General features: G+C 39.9%; 2 protein-coding genes across 2 annotated transcripts; one reads left to right on the plus strand and one right to left on the minus strand.

The window, feature by feature from the left end:
• The first annotated feature begins 7,037 nt into the window (after positions 1-7,037).
• On the plus strand, positions 7,038-9,238 carry LOC6534238 (probable cytochrome P450 312a1). The gene is made up of 3 exons (XM_002094884.4): positions 7,038-7,936; positions 8,200-8,759; positions 8,830-9,238. The coding sequence occupies exons 1-3, from the start codon at positions 7,308-7,310 to the stop codon at positions 9,171-9,173; spliced, it is 1,533 nt and encodes a 510-aa protein (XP_002094920.1). The 5' UTR covers positions 7,038-7,307; the 3' UTR covers positions 9,174-9,238.
• A 7,489-nt stretch (positions 9,239-16,727) lies between these two features.
• Positions 16,728-19,047, minus strand: LOC6534239 (neprilysin-4). The gene has a single exon (XM_002094885.3). The coding sequence runs from the start codon at positions 18,997-18,999 to the stop codon at positions 16,906-16,908; it is 2,094 nt and encodes a 697-aa protein (XP_002094921.3). The 5' UTR covers positions 19,000-19,047; the 3' UTR covers positions 16,728-16,905.
• Between the last annotated feature and the right edge of the window lie 487 nt (positions 19,048-19,534).

The raw sequence follows: 19,534 nt of genomic DNA on the forward strand, positions 1-19,534 counted from the left end.
GCCGAGGCATTCGCTCGTGCAAATTGTCTGCGGGCAGTGGCAACCACAGCTGTCCATCTGTCGGCTGAGAAAAGGTTTGATTGAGGCGAACGCCGCGCACAAGTCACTTACTAACTCACGTACCACCGTAGTTACTCATACTAAGCTGGGCGACGCACAGGTTCGATTACCCGAGCGTGCTAATGACCCCAGATGGGGAATTATGGCCAGCTTAGTTTGGCGACCTGTCTAATGAAATTCCTCGAGTTGTTGGAGGGAAAACAACGAAAGATACATTTTCTGCACCTGAATTTTTTGAAAATGAAATAAAAGATCTATACAACACAAGGCAGGCTTAATATAAATAAAACTATCGTTTTAAAGTATAGAAAAAAGTTTATGATTTCCAAAAGAGTAAAAAATTAGGAAAAAATTCTATTAAATATAAGAAATATTTAAATTTCTGTTTAACAAAGTGGTACAATATGTACATACAATTTCAATTGCTGTCCTTAACAAAGGATTTATCTGAGTGTCGGTAAGTTTAAATTCACTTTATTTATTAATGTTATTTTTAGCCTAGAAAAAACCGTTTCTCACTTCCAACATGTGGTAGACACCTCTCGTATTTCCATGCAAAAGTATGCAGAACATGTGCTTACGTATTTATAACTAGTTTTAAGGTATCTACGATTCCCATATTTTTAGGATCGTCAAGTGTTTAGGTACCGTCGAAAATTGTGTGTGCATGTGTTCTTCGTAGAAATATTATCGGCCAGGATTTTGAAACCATAAAAGGTAACAAAAACTCCCATCACTTAAGAATAACCAAACATAACAGACAAATTCTTTACTAATGGACTGATGAAGTCAGTCGCGTGCCCGTCACGTAGGCCACTCAGTGGACCTGTAAACATTTAGGGAACTTCCTCTGATTTTATTGATTTACAACGCCCAGGACAGCTGCAAAACGAGTGCTTATCGAACAGGTAGAAAGGTCATCGAGTGTCTGCTGACAGATTTATGATTGCACTCATGATGTCCACTATGCAACGCAGCAATAAATAAAATAAAATAAAATAAAAGCGCACCGGACTCAGCTGACTGACTGCGTGTATATGTCAGACAGCCAAATGTTGCAATGGCCAAAACAAGGAGTCGCCGAATGGAGGGAGATCGTTTGGCCAAGAAACTTAACCAACCGGACGGCAAGTTAAATGCGATAAATGCGCAATCGGAACGTGACTTAGCCGTGGCCAACAATCACCCAAAAAAGCACGATAAAAACCAACAGCGAAACGTACTCAAATTAAAGGTAACAACAAGAACAGCGACAACTTTTTCCCCTGCTTAACTTGGCCAAATTGCAGTCAAGCGAAGTGCAACCGTCGAGAAGTCGAGGCAACTGCCACTGCTAACTGCAAATCTTGAGGTTGACCAACTACCCAATACTAATGGCCAAGTAAAAATGAAAAGGGGGTCCCACTGACCAAATTACTTAGTTCTCACATTTATTACTTTAATTAAACAAAAGAAACGTGTTTACTTAGGAAAAGAATAATAATATCGCTTGGAATTCTAGAAATCTGTTAAGAAGTCCAAAGAAAATATTAAAATCAAATTGAATATGATGGTCTGAGACAAATTATCTTAATAGACGATTAAAATAAAAATATAGTAATTTAAGAATATTACTTCTTTCAATTTCAAGTGCAACTAAAAAGCAAGTCGAGGCTTCGAGTAATGGGTAATTGGGAGTTGTCTGTGCCACTGAAAACTCCGCTCAGAACAGCTGCAAAAAGTATTCACTGCGAGCTGAATTTAGCTCCCAGAATTCATTTGTTTTGCTTGCCTTCAAATTGCAGTTGCCGCTGTCCTTCAGTTGCAACGACGCCCTGTCCAAAAAACAACACAATTAAATGAAAAGTAGTTAGTAGGCTATTGTATACCCTACAAATGTTAATTCAAAGTTTACTGAGAGCTTAATGCAATATAAATGTATTAAAGAGTATTTCCTATTGATGTTAAAAACTTTCATATATTTTAATTGCAGAAAGGTTTCTAAAATCTTAAAAAAGGTTCAAAAAATAGTAATATAAAATAAACCAAATCCATTCTTTTAAGTCAACAGCTTTACATTACCAAGAAGAGTATGTGGAACGAAAAACGCAAGTACTCGTTTATAAAAAACAGTTTGCGCCTCGAAGGTTGAACATCGAAAACCCCATATAAGCCCGACGTGAAAAGAGAGAAAAAAGACTTCATTACTGGCGGGGCAGCCAAGCATACGGCTTAAAAAAAGGTAATTTAAACTTATTTTTTTACTTTATTAAAGCCGCCAAACACCTTTGGCTCTGATGGGCCGATTAAGTTTAAGGTTTCTTCGGCCAAATGCGAAATGTTGGCACATCATTTTGATCGGGATAAAAGTCAAGATTGAATATTTAGAGGTTTTGGTAAGAAGAAGTGAGATTGCAGCCTTAATGCTGCATGTGAATTTAGTCGAGCTAAACGGGTTTTGAAGTATTATCTTCTGAGAGAAGATGCAACTAAAAAATTAAAAATATAGTAGTTGTGCCACCATTGGCATTTTGTAGAAGTTTATTTTATTTTAATAATAATTGTTGAGGATTACACCAATGTTATGAATTCTCAGCATGACAATTGTACAATTAGTTGAAAGAAACTGATTTTAAGAATAGGAACATATTGAGACAAGTTCTTAATAGAACGCAACTCAAATGTGGTTCATTGCTAAACTGACAATGAAGATACAACAATCGACTTTTATGAAAGTTTATTGAATCGATCAATTTTATATTTATTTATAACCAGCTATGGTGCCCAAATGGAACAATGGCAAAATTTATCGTCTGAAGTATTGTGTATAAGAATAAAAGCCACTGAAAAATATTTGATTAAATATTATAATCAAATAGACAAACTTATTGTTTAGTAAAGAAAACTTTAATGTTATTGAAGGTGATTATGTATTGTTACTACTACTTTAATTGCTTTGAAGAGCCAGAGTGATTTAATTGAATCAACATTCGCTAATGAAAGACATTTAATTCCCCGAGCTTAATGAAGCCTTAGATTGGGCTGTCAATTAAATTAAGTCGAAGCAATAAATACGCACGTAACACCAACCGATTGAAGATCCCAAACTCCGCCAGAGAAACGGAAACGGAAGCAGCCGGCGAGTCTTGGTGGTGCGCGCGTTTTTTACCGCCTCAGGATGGGCGGTCGCGGCTGAAACCGCCTCAAACACCTCGGAAAAATAAACGCGGACCGCAGGAGCAGGAGCGGAAGTGAAGGACACCGCCCGCGGCTTCCATTTACAGGCCGCTTAATTTATGCTAAACACGTCGCGTCTTTGCATTTAATTGTGAAATTAAATTTGATGCGATTAATGTTGACACAACATGCGATTAGTGCAAGAATTATACACCATTAAAAATTTATAAATACAAATTTAGCTAAATTATTTTTAAACTCAAATAATAAGAAATAGGAACAAAAAAAGTAAAAGAAACATATTGTTCATCTAAGCGAGTTTATCTAATTTAATATTTTTAATTGCTGTTTTATTTGTATATAAATGTAACCAAATAGTGTTAATACCATTGCTTTAGGTTAAGTACATTTTGCAAAATACTTCCTCTATATTTAACAAAAACCTAATGTTTTCTTAAGGTGTATTCCTTCGCCCACTTGCGGTTGCCCTTTGGGCTTTGCTCGGCTTACCTTAGCCAAGAGATGGAGATACTGGCAGATATCTATTAGCCAATCGCCTCGCATTTGGCAAATTATCATTGTTTATAATATGACAATATTGGATGGCAGCGACAGCGACATGGACAAGCCGTACATAAACAATAATTAAATGTAGCCAAATTAAATTTTACACAAAAGCAGAACACAAAGTGACAGCTGGGCGGTCCTTTCCACGGCCTCCTTTTCCCCTGGTCCCTCCAGCTTCCTCGTCCTCGACTTGGAAATGTCTGCATAATTATGTGTATGTGGGTGTGGTGCATGTGGGTGGATGGGTGTTTGGAAATGCCTCAGTTGAGTGGTCGAGACATGTGTGAGTGTCGTGGCTGATAATTTGCAGTTTAATTACAGAACACCGAGGCCCACAAACAACAATGATGAGGGAATGCTCAAAATACCCAGCAATCGATAGTCAAATACTCTTGCTGCAGTGCCCTTGGTCGTTTGATTAAAATAAATACATAAATAAATACAAAGTATAATTAGACAAGTGAGCTGGCTGCTTTCTAAATTCTATGATGGGATTGAAGTACAAAATGCTATAATACTTGTATTTAGCAATATAAAGAGTACTCATCAGCATGCCTAACACTTTGCTGCATAAACTCAAATTAGTTTGTACAGCCCCATTCCAAACCCCTTTTCTCTACTCACCCTATTAAAGCCTCCCATTAAACCGCCTTTTGTGGCCACGCATCACTTTTAATTTCCATGTGAGACAATGTTCTTGGTCCTGTCAGGTGCATAACTGCATTACAAGCGCACTGTTCGTGTGCAGGGGGATCACTGTTTATTGGCGTCCATTAGATAAGGAATTTACGCGAACGCAATTGTTGGGCTTCGCCTCGACTTCAAAGGGCCATTGTCGTGCTTTGTCCAGTTAGTTCCGATTAGTGGCATTGAGTGGCATCCGCGATTATGCGGAGGCATTGAATTGAATTTCTATAGGCGCTGTGGTGAATTTTAAGATCAGATCAACACTATATTTAAAATTCACATTTTATTTCTACTTCAAACCCAATTCATTTGATCTTACTATTCACTTGTGAATTTAAAGGTGCGTTTATAAAGACGTTATGCGCTGTTCAAGTTTACCTAAACGTATGCTTCAAATTTTGCATTTTCTCATGAATAATATTTATAAGTAACTTCTTTATGATGATAAAAGCTCAAAGATATGATATATTCGTTATTAATAATTTATTTCTTATTTAAAACTATTTAAGTTTACCCATTTCTTATTTATAACAATTTAATGGCAGGATCTCAAGCAGTTTATTTATTCTTTATTAATAATTAACTTCTTATTTAAAACTATTTAAGCTTACCACTTTGCTATGCTTCCTTTCGTGAATACACATCTGCAACCTGAGCCTACTAAAATTATTTTAATTAAAATCATACGAGTGTCATTTAAATAAAAATTTCCGCAATGCCGGAAGAGAAGGGAACTGAAACATACAGATATCCAGATATATAAATAAGTAGAAAAGTGAAGGATGAATTATTTTTGTATACAATGTTGACCAGCGAATATTAATTGCAACCCAGTCCCATCCGCTTTAATTACAATTACTCTTGTTCTTTTATTGTGTATTTTGTCGGCTGAAAACTTTTTTCGTGTTAATTAGTGTAAGCATAGGGAAGGGGAACTACCTTAGTTATTGTACCTGTCACTATTTGTATATTTCAATTGAATGGCAGTTGGTCGAGTGGAAAACCAACAACACACACTCCTGAAGAGTGTATTAAATGACAATCACAATAAAGTTCTCATAACTGGAAAGCAAATTTTAATGAATGTGTATTCTATGCGTAATAAAGAAAATAAAGCAGATATTTTATAATTGACATATATGACACACTGTTTACCCATTAATGTGGGGGAGTCAAAGCTCGGCACTTGTCCATTTTTTTTGTCCTTAGCTTTTTAATTTCACTCAATGAATATTCACTTCATGTTCGTTAACTCTATTTGTTCTGATATTTTTATTGGCATATTTCCAAGCACACATCTTTATGACAATTGTTGTGGAAGGAAACTAATTAATTCCCAGGTCCATCCACTTTGTAATTCCTACATCAAGGTTCTTTCTGTACGCAAAGTTCTTACATCTTTATTTGCAACATTTTAGGAAATTGAAATCACAATTTCTCTCCACGTATACCCATAACTGGGTGGCCCCAACGCAATCATTCGTCAAGTTTTATGAGCTTTATGAAATTGGTATGCAATCGACAAAAGTACAATCGAAATTATAATTCAGCAAATTAAACAAAAAGGTAATAGCCTGCAGCATCGATGAAATTGTAGTGTATTTGCTTACGAATTTTGGCGCGACGAATCTTGAGTTTAGAGATGTTACGTTGTTGGACTTGGACCCAGTACAAAAATGCCTCTATCTCTGAGCTCAACTTTTGAAAAAGCGTAGTAAATTGCCTAATAAAAAACTAGTGTAATAATCACATAAAGATAATGCTTAAGAAAATGCTAATATTTTTTTTCAATATAGTACTTCGGTTGCTTTACGTTTTATTTGGTTAGTGATATTGAAAAATGACTAATATTGATGGCAACTTCTTGTTGGTGCATAGTTTCCAAATACTATTTTCGTATCATCTGATGATATTATAAAACTCATCTGGCAAGATATAATAAAACTGCAAATTAAAAATAAAATAACTATATGTTTAAGAACTTATCACTGCTTTCCAAGAGCATTGCGAATCCGACTTAGAATTCTACGGTTCTGATTCACAACGTATTGTTTACATCTCCGATGCCCGATGTTAAGTACTTAAGCGACTGGGGGCGAGCAGAAAGAGTCACTTCAATTTCGCAGCCACATCGATTTGAATACGGATATAATATAATATATACATATTGGGGTGTACGAAATTCGTATAAATAAATATGCGCAGTGTTAATACCGCAGCCGACCCGACAGTTGCTCTTAATCGGCGCTTTGCACAATACTAAACCAGTGCAGAATATTTAAGATCGTTTAGTTTCTGCACTCGAAAAAAAGAGAACACCCTAGAGTGGTTATTAAAAGTTGTCAAATGTGTATAAAGAGCATTTCCTTTAGTACCGCGTATAGCTTATATTTGTAGAGCCAAATTAATAAATTCTATTACTATTCAACTTTTGAAAGATATGATTGTGTTTTGAAATAGGCTTGTGCCAAGTGAAAAGTCATAAAATGCACATCGGTAATTGAAAATATTTGGCCCTTTTAAGTGATAATCATGTAGGCCACTCAACAAATGTTATTACAAATCAAAAACGAAGCAATAATCACAATGTTCTACTGAGAACGATAATTGACAACTTGTGAGAAACATGTAGTACACAGTACACTATTTTTTAAATTTATACACTGTGCCTCGATTCGGTTGCTTTTTTCTTGTGTAAATTCGCTTGTTACCCAACTTTTATGACCCCCGGGTCCGGTGACCCCATAGTAACTGTCTGATCTTCGCGTCTGTGTTCCGCTTAAAACGCTTGATGCGACACCGCATCGAGGCAGTTGCTCTTTAGAACCTCCGTCGCAATGTTCTGGCTCGGATTCGGTTTGCTGTTGATCGCGTTGTCCCTATACCTGCTGTATGTCTACGAGCGGCAGAGCAGGATCGACCGGCTCACCCACAATTGGCCAGCTCCCCCCGCCCTGCCCTTCATTGGCCATCTGCACATCCTGGCCAAGTTGGTGGGGCCGCATCCGCTGCGACGGGCCACCGAAATGATCACCAACCATTTGAAGGATCATCGCGGAAAACTGTGGATGGGCACCAAGCTCTACCTCGTGGACTGCAATCCCAAGGATATCCAGGCACTGTGCAGTGCCCAGCAGCTGCTGCAGAAGACCAACGACTACAGGGTATTTGAGAACTGGCTCTGCGAGGGCCTCTTCACCAGTGGATTCGAGAAGTGGTCCCATCGCCGAAAGATCGTAATGCCCGCCTTCAACTACACCATGATCAAGCAGTTTGTTGCAGTCTTCGAGAAGCAGTCGAGGATTCTCCTCTCGAATGTCCAGAAATTTGCCGAGTCCGGCGAGGAAATTGACTTCCTGCAACTGATCAGCTGCTTCACTCTGGACACTATTTGTGAAACGGCCCTCGGAGTCTCTGTGGGTTCGCAGTCGAACGCCAAATCGGACTACCTCGATGCTGTGAAATCGTAAGTAAACTACACGTGTAACATCTAACAGACAACTTGGTTTGCTTTTAATCAGCAAATACGGGCTGATTAGTCATACATTTTAGCACATTAATTAAAGAAAACAAACATTTAAGGAGATATAAAAGCGCCAGCTAACAGGTTCGTTCAATAAAAATGGCATAACTAATTATAGATGGCTGATTGCATATTTGATAGATATTTAGAAGCTATATATTTAATAGTTATCAGAAGTGATTTTACCCATCCTCGTTTGCCTACAGAATCCTTGTGATCATCGATAAGCGACTGAAGAACATCTTCTACCGCAACGCGTTTATTTTCAAACACACCTCGCATTACAAGCGGGAACAGGAGCTGATTAAAACGCTTCACGGATTCACAGAGGGCATTATCCAGAAACGAATGGATGAAATGAATGAGGATGCTGAGAATCGCAACTACCAGACTAATGATGCGGAATTGGACGGCGTCAAGCGAACCCACTGCTTTCTGGACACTTTGCTAATGTCCACGGGTCCTGATGGCAAACCATTGTCGGTCAAGGATATTCGCGAGGAAGTGGACACCATCATATTCGGGGGCTTCGATCTCACGGCCACCACGCTCAACTTCTTCATGTACAACATGACGCTGCATCCGGAGCACCAGCAGCGATGTCGCGAGGAGGTGTGGTCGGTGTGCGGCAAGGACAAAAGTGAACCCATCACCATGGAGCAGGTGCGGCAGCTGGAGTTCCTAGAGGCTTGCATCAAGGAAACGCTGCGGATGTATCCCTCAGGTCCACTCACTGCCAGAAAGGCCACAGCCAACTGCACAGTTAGTAAGTGCATTTAAATACTAGTTATATACTAATATCTTAATGGTTTTGCTTGTCCCCCTTTTGACTTTAGATGACTTCTTCATTCCGAAGGGCAGCGATGTAATCATTTCCCCCATTTACATGGGCCGCTGCAAGGACTTCTTCCCGGATCCCATGGTCTTCAAGCCAGATCGCTGGGCGAGTGGAGCGGAGCCCAAAATCGAGGCCACCACCTTCGTACCCTTTATGACGGGGGCGCGGAGTTGCATGGGCCAGCGATACGCCATGGTGATGCTGAAAGTGGTGCTAGCCCACCTGCTGAGGAACTTCCTGTTCGAGCCCCTTGGCGAGCGACAGGTGAAGCTGAAGCTGAACTTTGTGATCACCCTCCATACCGTTGAACCCTATCTATGTAGAGCTAAACATCTAGATTGAGGCTAGCCAGCAGTTTTTCACTTAGCCAATACGTTTGTCAATAAAGTTAGGTAATAGTATAGATACATTTAGCTCATGCCAGTCAATTGTGTATTTTCGAGGATATTATTCATAGTATGCTAACACACTGGCCAAAAGGATACATATTAAATGAATTTGTGGTTGCTTACAGCTGTGTTTTAGTTTGATCTTCTTTAATAATTCAATCAAACAGATAGCACATTCGTGTTAAAGCATTTTTATCAGGCATTTCTGAAGGAAGTTTAATTTACGAAGACCTTTCCACTTCGAACTCATTATAAGCTTTCAGAAAAGACCCCTATCAATTGGTTTCACTTGGATCCTTTCAAAGCGTTTGGCTTTCATTGCGACGTAGAACATTTCCGTTTTTAATGATATATTAAAAAGAATTCTGTACGATTTGGAGTATTTTTGTTGCCTGCTCGTTTTTATGCGATTTAAGCAGGGCGCGTTCGTCTAGAAAATAATTTCTGGCTGGCGTGGATTTTTATTGTGGCAACCGAGCAGCGGAAAATCAACAAACATTTCCTGGCGCTGTAATAAATAAAAATGCATAAAGCAGCCACCAAACCGTCGCCAGTCAGTCACTCGGTCTGCCATATCCTGCCTTATCCTGCCTTATCCTGGGTGAAATACACACACTCCCACTCCCACGGAGTTCCCATTATCCGCCGGCATCATCATCGAATTCCGGTGCAAATTATGAGCTTTGCCTGCTTATTATTGCGGCAGCCACGGGGGCGCGGGATCAGGCGGAATATAAAATGCAATTTATTTAAATAAAAATCAAGTTTAATTCGCATTGTCGTAAATTTTTCTTTTATTTTTATACTCTTCAGCTCGTGCCGGGCATTGAATTTCACGCTTTTGTTAACAAGCGCATAAAAGTTTGTTCTATCTGCCAACTGATACTGATACGTTTCTGGCATTCAAACCGGCAGAAGGGGTTTGAACCTCGAACTTCGAAGACTGTTGAACTCGGTGGCTGATTGGTGGTGCGAGTTTGGGGTGGGTTGCTTTTCATTTCTGCTTTATAGCAGACTGACACTGGAAAAGGAAGCGATTTCAGCCAATTTCCAAGCATTCCAAATCGATTTTAATCAATGAAGAAATAATGCATAAGTGAAGCTATTTCTAAACAGGGAAAACGAACTTTAGGCTATTGATGAGTTACAGCAGAAAATCTTAAAGAGTTTGCTGCAATTAATTATTTAATATTATTTACAAAATGCCAAGCATTCATTTTGATAGCAAAAATGCATCATTTTATTGCCCAACATAGCACATACATTAATTTCAAATGGCCAAAAGCTTATCTTTTTAAACATAAATTATTTTAAATGAAATAATCAATAAGCCAAATAAATGTCAGGTCAAAGCACTACAAAATAAATAAGTGGTTCACTGCACAAATTTCGATTATCTACATAATTTAAATAATTTTCAGCTAAACCGGCTTTTGGTTTTGAACCCGGAATCTTTCATTTTAAAAGATATAATGCTTGCTGACGTCGAAACTGAATAAATTTGTATCTGAATAATGCCAAAAGCTTGTCAAGAAACGAGTGCATTTGATAACGCACATTTATTGACGTCCAGCTGAACTTTTATGAGCACCCCGCCACTTTAGGTCCTTTTAGAATCCATCTTGAAATTAAAATATGCGCCTAAGGAACGTGTTCCCAAAAATTTGGAGTGCTTGGCCAAAGTTTTACGATCGTTTTATTGGGTTTGCATTCGCGGAGGGGGAGGCTTTGGACTTTAACCCTTCTGTTGGCACCCGCCATAACTTAATTATCCATATGAATCCTTCCAGGCTTTTATGGCGACCCAACCCCGCGGCTTTAATTATGATGAGTACTTGGTACTTGGTGTCTCTCCTTTTTAGTGTCAGCTGTCATATTTTTCTTTATCTTAATTCGCAGATCTTCACGGTGGCTTTCTCCGGGTGTCGTTGCCCATTAAGGCGATATGAAATCCAGGTCCATATCCTAATCCCGGTTTAGACTAGACGCAATGTTTTATTGCTGCTGACTGGGCGCAGTTTTCATTTACACAATTTTTATGTCCAGCATCTGTACATCGTGCATAAGTTTATGATGGCGCATAATTCACGGCGTGGCCATCGTCAATGTTTAATGCTCAAAAGGGGCCCCAGGCGAGGGTTCTTAATTATAATAAATTCAAAAGTATGGGGGTGTTTGCAGTATACATTTTATTTTGGCCTGACTTGGACTTATTTAGCAAGTTTCAGGCACTTCGAATAAATATTATCCTGTTGTGATTTCCATATCGTGTGTTTTGTATTAGTTTAATTAATTGCTTAAAACGATGAAAGTTATTTCTTTACAATTGTATAAAAAAGGGGGTAAAATTGATTCATTAATTTGCTTCTCTTAACAGTTAAAGGTCAAGGCAACTTCTAAATACTGTTACTCGCTAAAAACTGATTTATTTTTTAAAAGTAAAATGCATTCAAAGTAAATAAGAAAGTGACTTTTACGACCAAATGTGGTTTTGCTTGCCGCTTTCCGGTTAATTCACATTTCTCATTGTTTCAAGTTAAGTAAACCAGTCGACGCCCCAAAATGAGAAAACAAATTAAACCCTCCGAATTGTGGTCGTTTGAGGTGAGCGATGGGCAAGTGATGTGTGATGGGGTTTGGGGTTTTGGGGTTTCGGGATTCCATGGGATGTGGTAATCCATAAGGTGGATGGGGTGGCGACTTTGAAGTAATCGGCACCGGTGACATTGCCCTACGGCTAAGCCTCATTTGTGGTTTAATTGTGTCGCCGGTTGGTCGTTCGGCTGCTGAAAGTCGATTATGTCAATATTGTCCTAGGTTTACGACGGCCCCACGGCTAATGGCTAATGGATGGTGCCAATTTGCTGCTGGATCCTCGGTGGGGGTTTGAGAATGCATATTTGCGATAAGCTGCAAGTTTGCGGCCAACTTGGCCGCAGCTCATATGCTAATTAGTGTGGCATACTTTAAGGCTCACCAATAGGCATTAAATCGGAAAAGTTTCACGTTTACGACGTGAAATGGGGGCGGCGGCTTTCAAACGCCCATATGCGAACAATAGCGCCATAAAGTTACTGTGGAAATGCATAAAAATCCGTTGGAATACATTTACGAATCGAATTACAAGCGAGTTGCGAAAAAAAAGGGCAGGAAATAAAAGGAGTAGCTGTACTGCTACACATTAAAAACGCATAAAAATGGCAAAATAAAACACTACAGCAGCCAAAACCGAACGAAAAAGCTACAAATAAAGTGGCTATGAACATAAAAATCTGGATGGCATTGCAGTTGTTCGAGGATAAGGAGGAGGCTCTTGCACAGAAGCCAATTGAAGCAATCAATTAAAATTGATCAACGAAATTGAATCACGTGTTACAATTTTCCGCATCCACTTACATCGAGCATGTGGAGATGTAATAAAGTTACAATAAAATGCGGGGCCATTAAATTGTCTTAAGCTTAATGTTACTTTAAAGTGCTTTTGCGAAAATAACTTCAATCGCTGAGGAAATCTATTAGAGTTTTGGGATAAAAGTATGGGTAAATATTTATTCTTTACCTATACGTTGTTTGTAAATGTATAATTAACATTTTTCACTGACCAAATTGGTCAAATGAAGTTAACAAAAAATACTAAAGGAAGTTTTACCTTTCTATTATGTCATTTGGAAATTCCGAAAGAGAATTTGCCAAATGCAAAGCAGAATCGCAACCGTTTTGCTAATGTAATTAACCAGTCTGCAAGTAAATGCACAAAGGCAAGAAATTAGTAAGGAAATAGTGTAGAGAAGGAATGGTAATGGCTCGCCTAGAAAGGGGTAAGAAAATTACAAACTGTTGGTCCAAAATGTCAACTTAAACTCTTTATGCACCGCCGGGAATAGGAAAAAAGCACCAAAATATAAGGAGCAAACCAACAGCAGCTGTCTTGGTCAGAAGGTGGCTAATTACACTGCACGGCAAGCAACGAAATGAAGCTGAAAAAAAGCGAATGGAAGGGAAAAATTAAATGCAGTCCCTCGGGGGGCGGAATTTGTTTTGGTGAAGACATTAAACAGAAGCCAAGCCAGAAGCGGGAGAATTCCGGGCACGTAGGAGTCACAAAAAATAGTGATACAGAATTAATTAAAACAAAAATTGCTTAAGGAAATTGTATTTTATCTATATTATTGCAGATCCCGAGACAGGGGAAATTACGCAGCTTGTCAGCAGCACATGATGCGAAAACTCCAACCAGCCACAGAACAATAACAGAATTCAGAAACCAGAATACAGAAAACAGAAAACAGAGAACAGAGCCGGGCAAACTGGGCGAACTCATATTCAGTAAAGTTTTGTGTGTTTTGCATAAAGTTCTGTGGATCTGGAAACCAAACATTTATACATGGCAGCCACTTGAATGTAACAAGCCAAAGTTCAAAGCTCAAACTTTTGCCCGCACTTCAAACACCGAAGCAGCAACAATGTTGAGCCCCCCATATCAAATTTCCACGGATACGGATACGGATGCATGTGCATGTGGTGCATTGAGTGTGGTCAGGGTGTATGAAGTTGGACAAACGAAAAGTTTGGCTCGCATAAAAGCAAAGGTGCCAGTTCAATCCCCAGAATGCCAGGAAAATGCTTTTCTCTATCAAGAATTGTAAACTTTTTAAATTACAATATGGAGATTTTCCGTGTTTGCTTCACTTTATTTGTATCCGTATTGGGTGAAGTTATTAGTAATCAATTATATCTTTTGCAGAACCCGACATATGTCATCAACACAGCAGTTACCAAAATGAATTTTTTTCTTGTGTCTGAAAAAAGGGTGGAATCCTCAAAGGATGGTAAATTACTTAAGAGTTTCAATCCGTCTAACAGACCGAAATTAATTTAATAGTGCCTAAAAGTATTCCATTTCGTAACCCTTAAATAACCGCAAAGTGTTTCAGTTTTTAAGCCCATTAGACCTCTAATAAACCCGCGTTTGAAGATGAATAAGAACTCTAAACGTCCAAAAGCGTAATGTTAAAGAGTTGCCATTTTAATTACTCGCAAGGAGTCGTACACAATTGGATAGAAAAGCCATTAGGACTGAAAATATACCCCACTCTCGGTGGGAAACAAATAAAGATACAAATATAAATGCCAGACTCTGTCAGCCAGATTTCAAGCTCAACTAATGAGTGACCATGCATAAACAAAAAGCGAGGGGGAAAATGGGAATTCGGACTTAAGTCCATTGCCATGGACGAGCACCTTGCCGTGGGAGACGCTTGAATGTCTCAAGTCAAGCGGCTCCCTCGGCCAACACTTATTTTAATGAGAAATTCTAATTTCACCAATAACACAAAAGACATCCGGCAAAAATGCACAAACAAAAAAGGTAAATAAAGAAAGAAATGCGGCGAAAGATATTTCTGCTTTTCCCGGCAAGGAGCTGCCGTGATTGCTTTTCGCCACTCGTCCGTGACGAAAACAAAAGAGGCCGCTGTCTTTTCCCCTATCGGAAAAGGCGGAAAAGCCCCGAACGGAAAAAATACGAATTGCCTGCATAAAAATATCTTGAGTATTTGCTAGTCTGCAATTAAATGAGGGCTGGCTTCTCTGTTTCTCGTAGGAAAACGAGGCGACTGAGCTTAGCAATAATAATTACAGTTTGGCTGCGTTTGGGGATATTGCTGAAGTGTTGCTGGGGCTAAAGTTCTTCTGATTCAGATGGGAATGAATGGTGAGAATGGATATGGGGATAGGGTAAGGGGATCTGGGCATCAGAGAAGTCAGCACTCAGAACTGCCAGTAGAAACAACATAAAGAGCGTATTAAATTGACAAAAATGCAAAACAGGAAATTAGGTATCATCTTGTAAGAATGAGTTGAATAAATAAATTAAAAAATATGATATTTACAGAACTTACCAAAAACTCAAATTAAAGAAAAAGCACTTAAGCACAACTATTAAATGCATTGTTGGCCATATCAATATAATTTGTTTTAACATCTTTTCCTTAAAACCAAGCAGGATTCACTCTTTCGTTGAGTGATTCGAAGGAAGTCCAAGGATGTACATTTAACTAATGCGCCAAAAGAAGCAGCTTGCATTGCAATGCAATGTGACCCCCGAAAAGGGGAGACATGCCAACACTCCCCTTCGAAATGTTCCCCAAATGAATGGAGCTGAACTTGGCCAAGTCGAATTACAGTGACAGTTAAGGTAACGCAACGCATGGCAATGTACATAAAATGACACTGAGTGTCAGTTTCAATTAAACATGTTGACAGCTGTAAGGACACGGCCTGAACTCAGGAGCCAGCCCAAATATGCACTCCCCCAAATGGCACAGAGATACGATTGTCTATGTCTGGGGTGGATTTCTGGCCCTTGGCCATTTCGATTTTAATACAAGAAATTCCTGGCATTGTCGCCTGGCCATAAAGAAGTCGAAGGGAATACGTCGAAGAAGCCGAACTCGTATGACATCTTTATCGGGCAGAAAGAAGAATTTTTGCTGAGATTTTCAGGTTGTTTTTAGACTACTTGAGACCTTTCTATATTTTATGCATGCCTTGCATGGAAAAGGCCATCATTTTTTGACAGCAGTCAAAGAAACTGTATGCAGTTTTAAGTAATTTTATGTGTATTTGTTTTAATTTACATTCACAATGAACGATAAGACTTTCGTGCCAATTTTCTTCCTTGTCCTTTCCATCTTGATGCATTGACAACTTGTCAAACATTCTAATATCCTGTACAGCTTGTGTTGTGCATGTTGTCCTGATGTGAGCATTATGGGGGAATTTGCTTTAATTAAACTGCATTCGTACATGATGCAAATAGAACGATTTTGCTGTTTGCATATTAATTCCAGTAATTCTAATTGAAGGCGACAGAAACCAAGAACATTTTCCAGTACTCTCAGGTGGGGCATGAACACGTGCCTATTAGAAATGGAAACCAGAGAGATCGCCATATTAGAGTTCCTCGACTCAGCAAACATTCAACATTCTTTTTTGCATATTTAAAGAAATTGACACAGAGTCGAGCTCAAACTCTGAGGTTCTATTGCTCACTGCTGATTGCGAGTAGCTCGCCAATTTGTATCAGATCATTGTTACTTGCAAGCATTATCATACACTGTGGCTATTGTATTAGAGCTACATTAACCTGCCTACAATCTTTTCTGTAGATATGCTATAGTTGTGTGATAAAGGCAAACATCTTTCATTTCTATATAATTACATTTGGATCTGCGATTCTGTTTTGATTCTGATTTGACTAACTCTTTAGAAAGGCGGAAAATTACCTCAGAAATAAGTCAATACTTTTTGTATATAACTTTCACTAAGGTGTTAAAGTAAATGTGCTTTTATCTAAGGCTTTTGCATACTGTTTTACTCACGTGAGTGCTTCCATTAATGTCAAGGTAGTTGATTACTCTTTTATAACGAAAGCAGATTCTCCACATTTTGCTTATATGCCATAATGATTTTACAATAAATATGACTTTTCCGATCAAGTTAATATGTTATTGTATATAGGCGCATATAAATTTTATTTGTACAACATGAATATATAAATCAAGTTAAGGTAAGGGATAAGATAAGATAACTATGTATTATTCAAGTGCCCATCCTTCACAAAGTGAATAGTTAACAACAAATAAAATCGAAGTGGCACAACTTAGCTTTTACCTGCACATTCCCTAGTAAAGCATGCATTTCTCGCTGGGATTCATGGCAGATCCCGCTGGACAGTTGAACTCTTTGGAGAACTCATTAAAGTTGGACAAGGTTCCAATGACACGGAACTTTCCTGGCGTGTGCTCGTCGGCAGATACCAGCATGGACTTCGCAAGGGGATGCACATCGTTGCACCAGATCTGCGCAAAGCTGACGAAGAACAGCTGGTTGGCGGCGTAGGGCAGCTTGGGCAGTGACTCCTTGGCCAGCAGCTGACTGACACTCGTGCCATTTGTCACTTGGGACTCGAACCACTTCCGGTAGGCTGCGTAGGCCAGCCTGGTTCCTCCATTGTCGGCAATGTTCTCCGTCTGGTCGGTGGTCTCCTTCAGCTGGATTCCATTGTACACATACCTGCCGTACTGCTTGGTGAAGCATTCATTTCGTTGCATGAAGTTGCTGCTGGACTTCTCATCCCACCAATCCCTTATGTTTCCCTTGTCATCAACCTGTCGTCCTCTATCTACGAATCCGTGGATTAACTCGTGACCAATTAGCGAGGCCAGGCTTCCAAACATAACCGCATTCGGATAGACCTCGGACCAAAGGTAGTAGGGCTGCAGCATGGCCACCGGAAGCTTGATGGCGTTCTGCAACACGTCGTTGCTCGGACTAAAGCTTAACATTACTGCTGGTTCAGCCGGTTTCGCCGGCTGGTAAAGCAGTTGCCGCATTTGCTTGGCACGCAGCTGCAGCACCTGGCCCAAGTTCTCCACATAGTCTGCGCCCTGCAAATTGAGGTCCGCAAAGTCCTCGGTTAAGTTCTGCTTAGAGTAGCTATTGACCTCCAGTGTCATGGCCTCCAACTTAGCGATGGCAATATTTCGAGTGGATCGCTCTATCCAATCCAGCTCCGGACTGGATAGCAAGGCCTCCCTAAAGTTGGACTTCATTTGATGCCACATGTTGTCAATTTCTCTAGAGGATTGCTCGTTTTGGTATCGGCGGTAGAACATGTTGTCCAGATTCTTGGCGAAGTACTTCTTGGTGTAGTACGCACAGGGCTCTTGCATCGTTTCCGAAGCCTTAGTTAATTTCAGTATAAACTCCCATATCAGACGGTAGAATATATAGTTGGCAACAGTGCGCTTTGGCGTACGCCTCATCACTTCGACCAAATTTCGCTGATAACGCCTATTGACTTCGTAGATCGGCTCGGAAATCTCCTCTCCCAAGCTCACGAATATGAATTGCTCTGCGTCGAAGGTGGAGGCATATCTCTCGCGCAATTCAGCGACGGTCAGAAGTTCGATCTTTTCTTTTGGGTCCTCGGGTTCTTCCTTGTCCTCAAGTCCATTGGCCAAGTCCACCTCGAAGTCAAACACTTCCTTAGCCGTTTTTTTTGCCAACTCCATCTCAACACCTAATAATCGCTGCAAAATTAACTCGATTCTACCCAGGTGAGTTTGACGGTAGAAGGCCATGTCGTTGTCCACATACATGGAACGGGTTTCCAGTGGGAATGTCTGCTCACCTACGAAGATACTGTTTCTTTGGCTATTGACGACGTCCGTGCCCACTTCTACTCGTATAATGGACGCAATTCCGTATCGGTGGCCAATGCGAGCAGTAGTCTCCACCCAATCAAAGTCGTCCTCGTGCCAGGAGGATCCCTCGAGCACCGGCATCGTTCCAAATTCGCCAATGATCTGCTTCAGCTTTTCCTTGTAGTTGAGCTTCTTAATCCGGAGGCAGGACTTGAAGAAGTGCTTCACCTGAATGTCCTCCGGAGTGTCGTGGGTATCGGTGGCTTTGTTGAGCATCTTCAATATCTTCCGGTTGAGACCGTTGCTCAGAGTGTCTAGTAATCCGGAGGTGCCCTTCTGCAAGTTCAAAGCCGAGTTGATGCGCTTGTAGTTGCCACAGGAGAATGCGTAGAAATCCGTGCACGGATCCGCCTTCTGGTCCATAAAGCTCTCGATCTCAGCAACTTTGGCTTGACGCAGTAGCTCCTTGATGTAGGGCGTGTCCTGGTGGAATGCATCCTCGTCTGTGGGGGCCGCTAGAACCAGCGCACTTAGGACGTGGCCAGCAATCAAAATGTAGAGCAATTTCATCGTCTTGTGCTTCGTTTGAAATGAAATATTTGAATAAACTGTGTGGTTAATCTATTGCCGAAAAAAGAATTGGCGAGCCTAGGCTAATCGCTTTATTGCTTCTTTCAGCTTAGAGGTGGTAACTAGACTTAGTTGGGGCTGAGCATAGTTCTTCAGACATGGGAAGACCTCTTAGAAGTTCATGCTAAATGTTTACTTAGCTTTTAAATTTATTCCAGAGTATATAATGGAAATTCTATCGTCTTTAATAAAATGCAAAGCACAGCAATTAACCGCTAGTACTAATTTCTGACGGCATTAAGTGACCTTAGCATTGCACCCAGTTATAACACCATGACGTGAACTGTATTCCAATCACGCACTCCCCTCTAACTTGGGATAGTAGCATGGGATCAGCGACCGCGCGGGTGATAAGAAAGAGCTGAAACAGCGCTTCCGCAATGTGCAGCACTGAAAATAATTTCAAGCCTACATTATTTTATAGGCGTGACAGCTCAACCTTAAAAATATAAAATATGTCATGGAAACATATTGA

The sequence above is a fragment of the Drosophila yakuba genome, chromosome 3L (assembly GCF_016746365.2).
Source record: "Drosophila yakuba strain Tai18E2 chromosome 3L, Prin_Dyak_Tai18E2_2.1, whole genome shotgun sequence".
In the NCBI taxonomy this organism is placed as follows: domain Eukaryota; kingdom Metazoa; phylum Arthropoda; class Insecta; order Diptera; family Drosophilidae; genus Drosophila; species Drosophila yakuba.